We start from the raw sequence: 17,359 nt of genomic DNA on the forward strand, positions 1-17,359 counted from the left end.
CTTCGACGGCGAAGACTTCGACGACGAAGACTCGGGTACCTCCGTTGACGTCAACCAGGCTGCGTTCAATGTCGAGAGGCAAACCTCCGTCGTCGCCTGGTAAGCATACAACTTTGAGGCAGATCACTCCGCCGTCGCCTCGGCGATCGACGTCGAGGCCCAACGCTCCGTCGCCACACCAGCGATCGACATCGAGGCCCAGCGCTCCGTCGACGCACCGGCGTTCGACGTCGAGGCAAAGGCGTTCACCGTCAAGGCACGCTTTGTCAACGCCTTATCACCGGCGTTCGACATCAAGACACTCGTCGTCGATGCCGCATCACAGGAGTTCTACGTCGAAGCAGGTTGCTCCGTCGATGTCACTGCGGCGTTCGACGTCGAGCCACAGGTCTCCGCCAAGGATGGGTCATCAGTCCCTGGTTTCGAGACACCAGCCGCCACCTCCAGTTTCGAGACCGGCGTTGGGACCAACATCGACACAGAATACTCCTGTAAGGTCGACGACGAGTTTGCGAACTCCGTCACCGGCCAGCGTTGATGCAGAGAACTCCTACATCGACGCCGAGACAGAAAGCGGCAGTAGCGCCGGAAAGGCGTTCCAGGTCAAGGGGACATTCTCCTATACGCTCGAGCTCACCTTCAAAGAAGAAGAGATTTTCTTCAGGGCAGTGTCAGCTAAGACACCAGGCATCACAGATTCGCTCCAGATCTCGCTCTAGATGCCCTTCAGGAGAGGTCTCTTCACTGGTGAGCCTATCATCATCTCCCTCAGGCTCTCATGTCTCTCACCGGGAATCAGCATCCAAGACCTCGAATGTGGTCTATTCGTCTGGGAGTGCATCAGTGCATTCAGCTGGGTCGCGGCATGAAGAGGCGCATCCATCTCCCCCAGCACGTTCCCCTGAGAGAAGAGAAAAGCAAAAGTCGCCTTCCATAAGGCTGTCTCCTAGGTGGTACAGACCATTACACCACTGGGCCCCGACAAAGACACAGCCGCTCGCTTAACACAGCAGGTGGATCGGGATCGACCTCCTTCGAGGCCCAGAGAGAGAACGCACACTCCAGTGCGCTCAAGCAGGCAAAGGTCCAGGTCAAGGAGCAGGAGAAGGGAGCTCAGATCTCCTACCACTTCCTCGTCGTCTACTCACTCCCATAGAGAACATTCTCCCACATTAACTGACAGCCCACCATAGAGAATCTCTCCAGTGGATGACATCTTCACTTTCCATGACATCTTGGGCAGAGGGGCGCTTAAGCTGGGAATTCCAATGACCGCGCGCCAGACCAAGTCATCGGTGATTTTTGAAACGCTGCATCATAAGACAGCGGCCAAACCTCTGCTTCCCTTGGTTCCAGGGATAATAGAACCAGTGATGGACGTGTTCCTCTCTCCTGCGACCATAAAGTCTGTACCGGCGAGGATTCTTAAAAAATATCGGTCGCCAGAGGAGGATCCACTATTCCTCAGAGCCGACCCTCCCCCGGACTCAGTAATCCTCGCAGCGGCAAGGAAGACCCATGCCGTGGCATCTTCCTCCACCGTACCTCCAGACAAGGAGAGCAAGACGCAAGACTCCTGGGGACAAAGAGTATGCGGCACCTCGGCCTCTTTGCTAAAGGTTTCCAATGCGGAGGCGCTATTGGGACACTATGATAGATCCCCGTGGGATTCCTTGCAGCACTTTGTCGAAAAACTCCCCAGGAAGATCACAGGGATTTCGAAGAGATCCTTACGGAGGGCAGCCAAGTCCCCAACCAAATTATTAGTGCTGCAGGGGATGGAGCTACCCTGTCGGCGCATGGATATGCTCACGGGGTATGCGCAAGGAGGTCTTCGTGGTTGCGCCTTACCGCCCTAAAGCCAGAAACTCAGACACGGATCATGAACCTGCCTTTCTCTCGAACATCTCTATTCGGTTCACACACCGATGAGGAAATGCAGCGTATGAAGGCGGAATTGGACACGCTAAAAGCCACTGGGCTTGAAAAGAAAAAAGAATTAAGAAAAAGGTTCCGACCCTACAACAAGCGATCCTCCCAACAGAGGGTTCAAACCCCTCAGTGGCAGAAGGGTCAAGACCAACAGGGGCAGCAAAAATCCCAGTATAGAGGAAGACGCTCCTCAAGAGGTGGAGGTAACCAGCGACAAGGCCATAACTCCAACAAGGCCCAATCCAAACAATGAGTCTTTTCTTCCCCCAGCGCCGTTGACCACTCCAGTGGGGGGAAGCATCGCGCATCATATGGAAGAGTGGCGAGCCATTACAAAAGATCGCTGGGTGTTAGCTACGCTTCAGAATGGTTACTTTCTTCGGTTCCAACATCAACCTCCCTCTATCCCTCCACTGCCAACATCGAGTCATCAGCTAAAACTCCTACAAAAAGAGGTAGCCACCCTTTTCACAAAATCAGCTATCTAGAGAGTACCAAGATCTCAGAGAGGGAAAGGAGTCTATTCAAGATACTTCAAGAAAAAAGGCCAGAAAGCGGAGTACAGACCTATTCTGGACTTGCAGACTCTCAACCTTTACGTCAGAAAAGAAAAGTTTTGCATGTCGGCGCTTCATCAAATATATCCACATCTCAGGCAGGGGGATTGGATGTGTTTGCTGGACCTACAAGATGCATACTTTCATGTACCAATATCTCACAGTCACAGGAAATATCTCTGTTTCCGGGTGGAGACCTCTCATTACCAGTTCAAAGTCCTCCCATTCGGGTTGAAGTCCACTCCCCGAGTGTTCACAAAGTGCATCACAGTGGTAGCAGCCGCTCTACGCCACAGGGGTGTCTTCGTGTACCCATATCTGGACGATTGGCTGTTGAAAGGTCCTTCCCCAGACAGTGTAAGGAACCACTTTCTGAGCTGCATCGATCTATGCCATCGGTTGGGTCTACATGTGAATTTCAACAAGTCAACTTCACAGCCGACGCAGCAAATACATTTCCTAGGAACTCTGCTAGACTCTGAGGCAGGAAAAGTGTTTCCTTCGGAAGAGAGAGAATCTTCCATCACTCAAAAATGCCAACTAGTTCTCCGAAGCAGAGATCTGACGGTGCGAAGGATTGCCTCCCTGCTAGGGTCGATAGCATCCTGCATTTTTCTGGTCCCCAATGCCAGACTACGGATGCGTCCTCTTCAGCAGGATCTGGAGGACAAGGGTGACCAGCAGTCAGCTCACTGGGACGACAAAATAACTTTGTAAAGCACGGCGCAAGCATCAATACCTTGGTGGATGAAAAGGCAAAATATGCAAGTCGGCATTCCATTCCATCAACCTCCTCCTGCCCAGACCCTGATAAAGGATGCCTCTCTCCAAGGCTGAGGGGCACACATGAGTCATCTCCAGACGCAAGGACTGTGGTCTCCCAAAGAGCGCTCTTACCACATCAACATGTTGGAGCTGAGGGCAGTCCATCTAGCCCTCATAGCTTTCCTGCCCTCGATTCAAACATCATCAGTGATAGTACAAACGGACAACACCACCACCATGTACTACCTGAACAAACAGGGAGGAACGCGCTCACGCACCCTCTCCCTGGAAGCGCAAAATCTGTGGCATTGGCTCCTGGCTCGGAATCTGTCAGTCACAACAGTCCATCTCCCAGGAGAACAGAACGTGAGAGCGGTTGCTCTAAGCCAGCATTTCGAAGACAAAGAGGACTGGGTTCTCAACGACGAGGTAGTTGAAAACATCTTCCAGTCATGGGGTCATCCCACAATAGATCTCTTCGCGGACGACGAAAACACCAAATGCCGAGACTTCGCCTCAAAATTCTACCGACCCGGATCGAAAGGGAATGCCCTGAAATACATTAAATGGTTTTTAGCACCATATTTTAAAAAATGTAGACCCATTTCCCTGAACCAGTCTTATTTGATGCTCTTAAGACTGGAGGATGATGAACTCATATTTCGGACAAGCTGTTTTTTAAAGGTTATTTTTAATGTACGTAGAAGTATGGAATACCCATGAATTATTAATGTCTATTGTTTCTTTCTTGCACTTTTGAAATGCGTGACGTAGTAAATGCACTAATAATGTACCTTATAGTGTCTATTGCACCTATTGTAACTGTAATTGTAAATGCCAATTGTTTTAAAGTGTGCTTTTATGGATTTTTGAAATCCGAATAAAGATTTTTGAATTGAATTGAATTGATAGACTGGTCAGGGGAATTTGTGTACTCCTTTCCACCCCTTCACCTGATCCCGAAGGTGGTGAGCAAGCTGACTCACTCGTACACAAAGATGAATCTCATTGCCCCCGTTTGGCCAAGACAGTGGTGGTACATGGACCTTCTACATCTGTCAGAGTGTCCTCACAAGAGGCTGCCATGCAGGCCGGACCTGCTATCCAAGATGAACGGGAGGATTCATCGTCCCAACCTTCCGTCACTGAGCTTGGCAGCATGGCTCCTGAGGTCATACAATACGGCCACCTAGGACTGCCGCAGGACTGCATGTCCATTTTAAAAGAGGCGAGACGACCTTCCACAAGGCATTATATGCATGCAAGTGGAAGCGTTTCTACATGTGGTGTATGCAGAACAATTGTCATCCTATCAAGGGTCAGGAAGAGGTCATTCTCCCTTACCTATTATATCTGGCTAAAGCAGGGTTGAAATTTAATTCTATTAAGGTGCACTTAGCAGCTATAACAGCTTACAGGTGGTCACCTTCCCAGCCTTCTTTTTTCCAGTTACAGGCTGTGAAGGATTTTCTGCAGGCCCTGAAGAAGGTCTATCCTCTGTTACGCCCTTCGTCGCCTCCCTGGGAGTTGAACCTGATGCTATCAAAATTGATGGGTCCTCCTTTCGAACCCATTCATAAAGCAACCTTGCAACATATTTCTTGGAAGGCTGCTTTTTTTGGTAGCAATCACGTCGGCTCGCAGGTGAGCGAAATTCAAGCTCTCTGTTCCAAATAGCCTTATACAGTGTTCTGTCTGAATAGAGTGGTGTTGAGGACTCATCCCTCTTTTTTACCAAAGGTGGTGTCAGATTTCCATGTAAACCAGACCATCTCTCTACCCACCTTTTTCCCCAATCCCTCCACTCCAGCTGAGAGGGCCTTGCATTCTTTGTACCTGAAAAGGGTTTTAAAATTCTATCTTGATAGGTCCAAATCTATACGTAAGTCTGATCAACTGTTTGTCAACTTTGGATCTATCAGATCAGATTATGCAGCCTCGAAACGTTCCATCTCTAGGTGGATAGTTTCATGTATCAAACTTGCCTACCAATTGGCACAGAAGACCCTGGGGTTTTCTCCCAAAGCACATTCCACCAGGCGGCTACTACAGCTTTTCTCCATAATGTGCCCATGTCTGAGATTTGTGAGGTGGCGACCTGGAGGTCCGTCCATACATTTACTAGACATTACTGTCTAGATTCAGACACTAGAGCAGATACCCAGGTAGGCCAGGCCTCCTTGCAGAATCTGTTTAAAGGCTGATTTTCGGCTGTTACAATCTTTGGTTGGGTCATATGTTTCTCATTTACCTGCAGGTGGTTGATGGGCTTGCTATTCTAATCAGTGCTTATGACTATTGATGAGGATCCCCTGGAAGAGAAAACACCAACCTGTACTTACCTGTAATCCTAGTTCTCTTCCAGGGGTATCCTCATCAAAGACAATAGCAACCCACCCTCCTCCACAGGTAAATGAGACTTTGTCAAAGTGTTTACAGTTTATTGTTGAGCCCTGACTTTCAGGGTTATGCAAAGAACAACTGACCTAACTGTCACCCCTGAGGCATGATGGGAAGCCAGGGGTCATGGCTGCCTTAAAGGCACTGTGCCAGTTTTTGTTGAAAATGCTTTCATTTTCTATGCTATTGCTTTACAATGTAGCCCGTGGGGTAACAATGTCTATTTATTAGCAATTTTCAGGATTTATGAGTGTTTTGCTCATTAAAACACAGAGTTCAAGTACTATTTGACCTAATGTGTTTTTTATATCCTTGCAAATACAGTATATGTATGGGTAATTACATTGTTTAGCCTCAGTTTGGGGCTGCATTGGTGTGAGAAAAAATGATATATGTTCATACATATATGTGGAGCTAGATATAAGTGATTTCCATATATAATTTTATATTATTTCCGGGGTCCCCGCACATGGGCGGGAATATTCAGTGCTTATGACTTTGATGAGGATACCCCTGGAAGAGAACTAGGATTACAGGTAAGTAACTTATCCTTACTGGGCAGTTTACTGCAGGTGCCGCTGTGCGGGAATTCATCGATGGTGTCCCCAGGCCAAGCACTATTCTGTCACTCTGCTACCTGTTATTGATGTCATGTTATGTTATTGAAGCTTGTAACGCGAACAGATACTCCAAAGAGTGTCCCAGCGCGAGCCAAGAAAGGGTAAAGCTAGGACGATTAGATGAAAAGAAATGTTTTCAGACTTTTTTTAAGGAGCAAGTGGTCCTGGGTGCTACTAAGGGCAAATGTAAGCGAATTCAAGCACGAAGCGGCCATGAAAGCAAGAGAGGTGCCACCCATTCTCTTGAGACGAAAACGAGGTATGTGAGCAAAAAGCTGAGAAGCAGAGCGCAACTGTCTAGCAGGAGCTTAGAACCTGACGTGTTTCCTTAGATAGATTGGACTGAGTCCATACAGGGCAGAACGTGCCAGGACAAGGGATTTGAACTTGACTCTTTCGGCCCCAGGCATCTAGTGAAGATTGCGCAGATGTTGCCTTACGCTGGTTCTTATGGAGATGTTAAGAAGAATCCTAGCTGCTGCGTTCTGGACTACTTGTAATCTATTCAGAAGATATCCTGACAGGCCAACGTACAAGGCGTTGGCATAGTCAATGCGAGAGAGTATCAAGTCACGAGTAACCGTTTTCTTGGCCGAGAGGAAGATGTTTTTTTAGGGATTTAAGTATACCGAGGCAGGACCCGCCAAGTTCCTTGATCTGAGTAGTGAAATACAAATTCTCCTCAAACAATATCCAACATTTTTTGATGGGTTGACCTGCAGAGTCAGGCATGCGATAATCTGCCGGCCAGAGTGATTCCCTAAACTGAGGAAGGAAACTCCCAAGAAGGAGGATTACCGATTTATCTTTGTTTCACTTTAAAGGATCGGAGGCCATTTCTTTAAACATCTGGCGCCTAAGGCTTGGAACGCGCTTCCAGTGTCGTTAAGGACGATGGACAACTTAATGTCATTTAGAAAAGAACTCAAGACATGGCTGTTCCGCCAATAATTCCCCTATGTCCCTGTTCTGTGCTATTTTCTTTGGGTCTGTCAGCGCCGGGACACTCTGTCTGAGTAGCTGAGCGCTTTACAAAACTCCATTTAACACAACATAACATAACTTTAATTGCTCGGAGGAGAGCCATTGAAAGACTGCTGCCAGGCAGTTTTTACCAGAAGTAGAAAACTCAGTTTTTTTCCAAGTAAAAAGAAGCAGGGTATCATCGGCGAATGCAATGATTTTGGCTCCACACTCCTCAGCCAAATGAATCGGGGGAGTGACATATATGTTAAAAAGAAGGGGGCTCAAAGAGGACTCCTGAGGCACTCCTGTGATCACGATCTGAAGGGGAGGAAGAGAAAGGGGAGCCAAACCTGTTGTGTTCTACCCTCAAGGAATTACTTCAACCAATTCCAGGCCAAGCCTAAGATTCCGATGTCTGAAACATATCAGTTGTGTTTTAAATAATGCACGCACAACTCACCTAACATTGCAGCTTCAGCTTCATTGGAAAGCGCAGACCGGTGGCTGGTGCCGCTGAAATTATGCTCCCAGTTCATTGTGGGAGCAGTTTATACTGCGCATGACACAACACACCGACCATTCCCCCACCCTGAAGACCAGGCACTGGGGCGCACCAAAGCAAGCATACTAGCAGCATATACCAAATCTGAACGTGCGCCTGCACAAACCTCGCTCCGAGGCTGGGGCATTTTAATGGCCCGTGCACAGTGCTCGCTATGCATGGGAGAACAATTCAATAGACCTGGCCCTGAGAAATAGGTGCCGATGCTAAGCACCGGCACAAATTAAGCACTGCTTAATGTATTTCTGGTACAGTGGTGGTAGGTTTCAGGGTTTGGCGCCCATAAGAGCTCCCTATACTGACATTTTAAGCAATATCTGCTCTTCTGACCAAACAAAACTTGCAGGTAGGTAATGATAGATGTGCTGTGTGTGTGAGTGACTGGTTGTAGGAGTGGCTGTATGGGTAAGTGAATAGTTGTGTGAGTGGCTGGATGAGTGAGTGAGTGTGCTAGTAGCCATAAGGAGGAGTGATTGGTTGTGTGAGTAATTATATGCTCTTTGAATAGTTATTTGAGTGGTTGTACGGGTTTGCGTGTGGGCGTACAAGAGGTTGTATGGGTGAGTGAGTGGTTATGTGGATGATGTAATCAGTGATCTAATCAGTGATGTCACTGACTATGTCGTGAGTGATGTAATATGTAAGGCCATAAGCAGTGCATTACAGGGGCGTAAGTTATAGCTAGATCAGCTAACTATAACTGCAAAATTTCAGTGGTTTTGTACGAGTGAAATCTGAGCCTAACTAGAATGTCCCTGTAACCTTTTGTTTTTTGAGTGAATTTCTATGTTTAAAAACAAACTATTTTCTAACCATTACGTCCCTGAAATCTTTGTTTTTTTAAGCGAATATCTATCTTTTTTTAACTACTAGGCGCAGTTGCAGAGTGGTGGGCAAAGGTCCTCCGACGAGCTCTCCGTAATCCCTGTGTGTGGGACTTACTGCTGGTAACAGGAGTGCTTCTTGGCCCCCAAGTACCCTCCGCATCCAAAGGACCTTCATCCCCCAACAAGTAGTGCACCAGGAAGCTCGTTTGCATAGTGTTGGAGAAAGGGGGCGGGGCTTCCAACGATCCTGCAGCAATCCCGCTGTGTTGCACTTCCTGGAGATAGCAGGAGGGGTTCTTGCCCCCAAGGACCCTCAGCATCCAAGGAACCTTCATCCCCCAATCAGTAATGCACCAGGAGGCACGTTTGCAGAGTGGTGGAGAAACGGGGCAGGTCCTCGGATGAGCTCTCGGCAATCCAGCTGTGTGGGACTTACTTGAGTTACCAGGAGGGGTTGTTGGCCCCAAGGACCCTCAGCAATCAAGGGGACTTCATCCCCGAATCAGTAGTGCGCCAGGGGAAGTGTTTGCAGAGTGGTGGATAATGGGGAGGGGCCTCTGACAACCCCCTCAGAAATCCCGCTGTGTGGGATTTACGGGAGCTTAAAGGAGGGGTTCTTGGCCCCCAATGAATCTCAGCGTACAAGGGGACTTCACACCCCTACCAGTATTGTGCCAGGAGGCACGTTTGCAGAGTGGGGAAGAAAGGGGGCAGGCCTCCGATGACCTCTCAGCAATCCTTGCTGTGTGGGACTTACTGGAGGAAACAGGAGGGTTTGTTGGCCCCCAAGGAGCATGTTGTGCGTCTGAAGGCCCCTTTTCAGACTGGTTGAGAAAGGGGGCGGGTCTCCGGCGACTTTCCTCGGGGCCGGCTTTTTTTGTTTTTATTTTGTATTTTTATTAGGGGAGGGAGCTGGCCTCCATCCCCTGGTCTTTAAAAATAAAATAATATGGGAGGGGGACTGCGCGACCCACTCCCTGGACCGATTGCTGCCCTTAGGACTACATCCCCTGGGTCCCAGCCTTTAAATAAATATATATATTTCTAATAGGGGAGGGGGTCACATCGTACCTCTCCTCCGGGACGAATTTGGACCCAGAGACCCCATCCCCTGGGACCTATCTTATAGAAATGCAGGGAGGGGGACTTTGCAGCCCTCCTCCCCGGACCAATTTCAGCCCTGAGAACTCCATCCCCCGGGACCCTAAACAGTTCAGTGGGGATGGGGCGGGGTTGTGCAGCGTCCCCTCCCGGGACGATTTCTGCCCTGGGGACCCCATCCCCCTGGGCCCAGCTAGGATTCCCTGAAGCCTACCCAAGGCACCCAGTCAGGGGCCTTGAGGCTCCCCCCACAGTCCCTTCCGGCTCCCCACCCCCAGCGTGAACCAGCGCTACTATTGCACAGAGGTAGCTGCTGGAAATGCAGCTCCGAGTGTGCAAGAGCAATATTTCCATGGGAAGGGGGCTGCGAAGCTCCCCTCATTTGATCTGCGTGGGCCGGCCCTATGGAAGTGATGGTGCCCCGGGCCGTATATGGCCTGGTAGTGGGGCCATGTGGCTCCCCTCCCTATTTTTGGAAATGCAATTGCCCCCAGCGGAGGTTGTGGTCCCCAGGGCTGAGGGTTTGCATGGACACCCTCCATCTTCATTTATTTATACCCAGGGCTTTTAAAAGCCCTGAGGGGGGCCTGCTCCTTTTTTTAAGTACAACCCTTGGAGAAGTGGTGGTGCCCGGAGAGATCCGTGCGGCCCACCATGTTAATATAGCCCCGGAGAGGTGGTGGTCCCCAGGGCGTAAAAATGCCATGTGTCCCCCTCCTTTTTATTAGTAAACATTGGCATGTCCTCCGGGCCTGGCCCACCTGGGGCCTTGATTAAAAACAAGCGCTTGAGACTGTGCATGTTTATTTATTTTTTGCCACTAATTCATCAATTTCGCGAATTTGCTGCAAAAGCAAAATAAAAATCTCTTTTGCCCTGCTGGGGTCCCTGGACCAAGCCTTGGGGCGATCAGGGTATTTATACCCTACCCCCTTTTCTTTTTTGGGGGGACTCGACTAAACCAGAGTCCCAAGATGGCTGCTAACACTTCCTGGTTAAAGTGTAGGCAGCCAATCAGAGCTCTGCAGGTCTTTGCACGAGCTCGTCATTATTTGCGAAGTCACGATTGTAGACATACTAATTTTGATTTCCTTTAGTTTCTCGACAACCACTCAACTGATTTACACCAAATAACGTGATCTGCTTAACCCTACCTTTCTGCCTAATTTGGTGTGATTCTGTACAGCGGATCATGTTGTAGACGTGTTCAAAGCCCCTATGGGAATGAACATGGGTAAACACACTTTTTTACCCCCTTTTTCTCTGCCCTCGCTTGACGGATCACCCCCGAAACTTTCCATGCAAAACAGGAAAATTGAATGTGTCCGTGTGTAATGCAACTGGCTCGTCATTTAACGCGCTCAGATAACTTCAGTTCGAGTTCAGGCTACATTTATGTGCAAATAATTTACTTTTATTTTTAAAAAGAGGCGACTAAGGTTAAACACATGCATTCGTATGGAATGCGTGGACAAAAGTAAAGGATGTGGCCTAACAGCTAAAGCTGTCATCTTTGAAGCTGGAAAACTGGGTTCCAGCCTCAACGGGAGGCTCAACATCCTGTAATTCTGGGCAAATCACTTAATCTCTCTGTGTCTAAAAATGTATGTGTCTGTGTGTAATGTAAAGCACTTGTGTACCTTCGGAGTTCAGGGGCAAAAGTAAAAAAACGTTTTTAAAAAGTACCCCAGAAGCACACAGCCAGTGGAAGGACACTGGCCGCTAGACCCAAGCGAAGGACACTTACCACCAGCCACTAGCCCTAATCCGGAAACAGGACTTGGTCCAAGCTCCAGGGAACAGCAGAGGAAAGCAGAAGTGAAACCTGTTGACATAACCCTGATGCTGCTGACTTGTGAAAAGCTAGAAAATGGGAAGCCTATGAAGGGTTAGTAATAGATGGGCTGTGAGCCCCCTTTACGATTTTTTTTTGTTTAATTGCAAGAGATTTCACAAGCGGTATGCTGGCAAGATCTAAAAAGATTGCTATCCAAGATTATTCCTAAAGGTTTTGCCTTTGTGACTGAGGAAGGAACTGTACCCATGCTAGAAGGCCAAAAAGATTCATTCCATAATTTCTTATTTATTCTAAGGTTTTGTATTTCTTTCTTGTTAGCATTTAGGATTTAGTTTTATGACATGAAAAATTATGGGCCATCTATTTCTATTTTGAACTGCCAGCTGGCAGCCATGAAGAAGAAACAACGGAAGCTGGATTTTGCTGGTCAAAACAAATACTAAGCTGTCATCAAAATTCATCATTACAAAAAGATTGAGTGAGCCTCTCTACAAGGGAGGAACATAAAGATTAAAAAGCAGAGGGGGAACCATTGGCCCCAGAGAAACTCTTAGTGAGAAAGCTATGGGCCTTAGGTACGAAAAGTAAAGTAAGCGATTCCTAAATTGCCACAAATACAGATTCGAAAATGAGAAGTCGCTAAATATGATTTTTACACATTTTGTGTAGGCAAATAGCAATTCATAAACATTCATTATTTGCAAATCAGTATGAGTTACAAAGTGCATCTGTTGCAATGACAGCAAGTTATGACCTCACAAATGTTAGGAAGCACATTTACTTTCACCTGCACAGCAGGCAGAGTACTTCTCCCACAGCTCAGGACTATTTCTAAGCACCATGTCCAGCTAAAAGCCACAAGAGAGTGTGGGCAGGAAGAGAGAATTAAAATTCGGCAACCAAGAATTGGAAATATATGTGAAGCAGCGTGTCCCAGAACATGGCAAGCTTTTGGAAAATGATCTATGTCTGTTCCTGAAGCAACCGAAAAACAAATTTGATTCATGATACAGCAAAGGATTAATACTATGAAAGTCACAAAAAAGTAGGTGGCAGAAATCAGAAAGTGCTGTGATGACCTGATTTCTAGCACTAATGAGAAGATATCAACAAGAAGAGAGGAGGCTGCAGGTGGGGACCAAGTACAGAAGCTCCCCCCCCCGCCCTCCTAATGGGAGATTTCATTTGAGAGCACCTTCCGTCTAATATTGACACATCAGCACTTTATCTTATGTTCTAGGTAATTCTCTTACAATACACTTTTATTAAATATACCTTGATGTAAAATACCCATAGAAACATTTATAAATGAAAAGTATGACCAGAAGTGGTAATATGTTTCTTATTTAGAAGTACTCAAAATAGTATTTTAGAAATATACAATAAAAGTTGTCAAATTAATCCGTTTAAAGTTTTCTATACTATGTTAAACTAATAAAATTATCTTTTTTTGACATTACATGCCTGTGTAAAGTATGTTGGTATTGATATATATGTATTTGAAATGTAATTCATACTTAAAAAAAAAAGATCAGACTGACTAAATATAGCAGAATCAAAAACATGCTTATCACTAATAATTAAAAAGATTTTCAATGTTTTTGACCTACAAATCTCAACGTACTCGTACTACACCAGCAGAAACAGAGGATGTTGGGGATTACTCCTGTCACATAGAAGCAGAAACTGCTGATACAGTGATTACCATTCCAACAGAGAGTCTAAGATTCAACCAACAGGAAAAACAATACCCCTCCATTCGGAGAACCATTCATAACTATTATTTCCTCTGCAGTAACTTGACATCGACCAGCACCATCCCTTCCAATTTGAAGAAAAGACTAGGAGTGCTGTAAGGCCTAATATATGCTACATAATTGGAGAAGTGCTGTAAAGTTTCCATATCTATCACAGTTCTGTGCATTGGGACAATCAATGTTGAAAATTCAAAGGAACATGCACGGAACTACCACTGAATTGAGTAAACAGGTAGCAAAAGTAGATAGAACCATTAATGAAGGTAATGCAGATATTAGGTCAAGCTTTGAAGACGTATCAATGCCTGTAAAGGATATGGCCACACAAACGGCTCAAGAGTCTGCAGCAGGCAGAGATGCATGAACAATCACCTCCAAAATGTGAGCCTTCTGTTGAAAGGTTGGCTACATCTACCTCAACTATGTGTCAAAGAATTGCTAACTTTGAGTTAGTGCACAACAGTGACAAAGAGCTTACCCCAAATAACAAACATCTTAGAGGATGTGAAAACTGTTAATGTAGGACTTGGTGCTGCAGGATTGATTGGAGAAACTGAGAAGGTCTTGAAGGTGAATAGTTTTCTGTTGGTGAGCAAGCTACATCAAAGTGCCTTAGAAGCTAGAGCCAAGGAAGACAATGAAGGGGCACACAGTGTTCCACAAAAAGACCAACTACTAGACAACAAAGGTGCTAATAGTAAAACATACACTTACATGGTTTTCTTAAATGTAAAGCAAAAACATATTTTTGGTGTTAAATTAAAATAACATACACATTCCAGATTAATTGTTCTAAATTAACATGTTGTTCATCTTGAAATTAATTTGTAAATAAACTGAAAACACATTTGTTTAATAATCAGTACGCTGTGTTTGGTCTTTATTTACAAATATGTATGTGATGTATATCTTAAAAATAGTGGCTTGAGACATCATCCCTGTGTGCATGTCCCAATGCAGGTCTTCTAACAACAAACCCTGCAGGTGGCAATTGAGGAAGATTTCCTACATCTTCATCAAATTTGACACTTGGATGGTCATTTGGGAGTCTCTTGCGGATTACTAAATTATACAACATAGTACAGGCAACCATTATGTGCATATGTATTGGTCTTTAGAGCCCCTGCTGTGGGCTTACCTGGAGACCACAAAGGTTTCCCACTGCACGCGTCTACTGATCGTCAGCACCCTTCTCTCTTAAGATATTTCTAATCCACAGAGCTCTATTAGTGTCTATTGATCATTGCCTTCATTACCCTCAATCTTCTAGCACTACTGACCAGCTGTACAAGTGTACGCCACTAGCAGCACCCATACTCTTCATTTACTGCTCTTCACTCCTTGCAGAGGTAGGACCCTTCCAGCTCTGGTAATGCTGAACTTTGGTTTTATGATCTGGTTCTCATACTCTTGTGAGCTCGTTCACCTGGACTGTTGGGTCTAGCGTTTCTAAGGTGAGAATAATGAAAAATGAACCTCATCCCTGAAAAAGGTTTTACTAGCATAGTGTTGACAATTCCTTTACATTTCTTCCTGTGTGTCAGCAGCATACTTCACTCATGCTTTCCTCTGGCATAGGATTCTGCAATCAACAAGCCTATATTACCTTTCTTGTTTATTTGATTGAATGTGTTGCCTTTTTGCCATTCTTTTTTACTCAGCACCTTTTCAGGTTGTCCAGCCCACACATTATTCACTGCACACATAATTCGCTTCCGTCCCACATTTCAGCTCATGCTGGTTCGTTCTGCTCTTTCTTTCTCCTGCTTTCCTTCTTTCTGACTTTCTTAATTGACTTCTGGTCTATGTTTTCTCACTCATGTCCGTCTTGGTGCTTTCATTGCACCATTTACTTTCACACTTCTTTTATCATATTATTATTATTTTTTTGTTTCCTGAAAGTCCACTTTGAAGTGTGCTTGAATCTGGCCACCGTTGAGATTATAGTGGTGGGGTGGTGACATGGTGATGGAGAGTAATTGTTCCATGTTAGATGGCTGTGTGCATAACATATCAAATTTAAAACACATTACTAAATAATATGATCTACTTTCTTTCTTGTTTTCTTGTTGACAGGGAAACTGGACTCCAAGATTCATCAGGGGGCAAAAAAAGGGCTGAAGACCTAGAACATGGTGTGTCTCCTAAGCAGAAGAACTGTTTCCAATAAATAGTGAGACATCACCTACTGCACCTGTTGGGCGTTTTGTTTCCGTTTACGTGCTACAGTTTCTCCCAAGACCAGCAGATGTCCGAGGATATGCTGACTTCTGTTTACCCATAGGCCTCAGAACCTCCCATTGGCATCCTGGACCAAACCCTTCCAACAGTTGTCTTGACATGTAAAATCTAACAAGCCCTTCACAGTGACAGACCGACTTTGCCTGCAGTATGTGGCATAGCCTTCTCGCTGCAACCTTTCTCGCTGTCCCTAGTCATGCCTTCCTGCCAAGCAGACTTGGCCTCCTTTACTTTTTCAAACGTTTTGAGCAGCTGTTAAATCTTGTAGTGCATAGCTGCACTTTCCCTGCTATACCTGTGGCCAGCATTACACTTCCTCTACACCTCCTCTCCAGCCTGTGTTGATTTGGTTTGTAGCCGAGACTGACATGTACCCACAACTCATAAATCAAGCCAAATATACTGGACAATTATGAATCTAAAGGAGGCAGACTCTTTCCCTTTTAGGTAATACACATAAATGCTGATCTGTCAAACTAGATTTCTGAGCATACAATACTGCCTTTATTCAAAATGCATACTTTCATTCTCTCTGAAACATGTTTTCTTTGTGTGGTCAGCTTTCTTATTACTTGTTTCTGATCCAATGACTAATAAAGGAACACAATGTGTTCTGGTAGGCCGGGAATGTGGATCACTATATTTTTATATCTATGTATAGATATAGAAATGTATATCTATATATAGATAGCCATATTGATATAATTCGTACATTTTTTCAATGCACGAATACACAGATCAAACACTAGAAGAAAGCATACATTCACCAACAGGTTAAATTTAGAGTACAGTTCAGGAAACTTTACTAGAGGAGAAGCTTATTGGATCTGTAAAACCACTAAGGTAAGGCCCATTCCATCTTCAATAACCAAACTCAACAATCATGATCCTTATCATGTCACAGTTGGAAAGTTTAGCACAAGGCCAAAGTGTCGAAACGGCGACCTCCAGATGTTTTAAAACTGCTACCATAAACAGGTCTTTGACTGCCTTAACAGGTCCTGCTCACCCGATAGTCTTAGTAGTGGTGTTGGTTGCTAATACCTCTGTGAAATAGATGATTCATATTATTCAATCCAAGGACTGTTTGTCAGGGTGGCGGTGTCACTGTATGTTGTGATATTGTTTAAAAGATATTGTTGAGTTTTTGTTAGTATACATATTCCATGTCATTTCCTATTCCTGTGATTTGTTACTATTCCTTACCATAAGTACCCTGCCATTACACGCCTATGCACCCTATTTTTTTGTTTGTAATCATTTTTGATTGGGTGAAAAAGGAAAAAGACAAGGCATATTTGTGTTCAGTATACACATACACAAATCAGCAATATGTTAGCTAATTATAGAAAAACATGTACATATATCCCTATTAATACAGTAACTTTGTGTGCTTCTTTCATCTTAAAAATATTGCCATGTCTTAAGTAATTTCTTCATCGAATGAATTGTTTTTGCTTCCAAAAAATCCAGTGGTTTTTTATGCATTGTAGCACACCAGTTCGGAAAACTAGGTTTTTGCTCTGATTTCCAAAGTTGCCTGATTACAGATTTGGCAATGGGTATTGCAATAAAAGGAGATTTTCTTTTATTTATTTATTTAGTTCAGTGAAGCTTTTTTATGTGTACTACAGAACCAAACATCGTGATTAGGGCATCAGGTACAATATGAAAATTGATTTGGCTACTTACAAAAGTAAACAGTACTTTCCAGAAACTGCCTATTTGTTGACAGCTGCAAATCATATTCCTTTAGCCTGCTACACTGTCCTGGCATCACACTCAATGGTTGGAAATTCTAGGATTAAAATTTAATAGATTCTGGGATATAGT

General features: G+C 45.1%; 1 protein-coding gene across 1 annotated transcript in view; it reads left to right on the top strand.

The window, feature by feature from the left end:
- TRIP4 (thyroid hormone receptor interactor 4) overlaps positions 1-17,121 on the top strand; it is a 624,053-nt gene extending 606,932 nt beyond the window's left edge. The window contains exon 13 of the mRNA XM_078685000.1: positions 15,362-17,121. Within this exon, the coding sequence (XP_078541126.1) occupies positions 15,362-15,414 (53 nt within the window). The 3' untranslated portion in view covers positions 15,415-17,121. The remainder of the gene's footprint in view (positions 1-15,361) is intronic.
- Positions 17,122-17,359: the final 238 nt, after the last annotated feature.

Source organism: Lissotriton helveticus, chromosome 3_2 (genome assembly GCF_964261635.1).
Source record: "Lissotriton helveticus chromosome 3_2, aLisHel1.1, whole genome shotgun sequence".
Taxonomy (NCBI): Eukaryota; Metazoa; Chordata; class Amphibia; order Caudata; family Salamandridae; genus Lissotriton; species Lissotriton helveticus.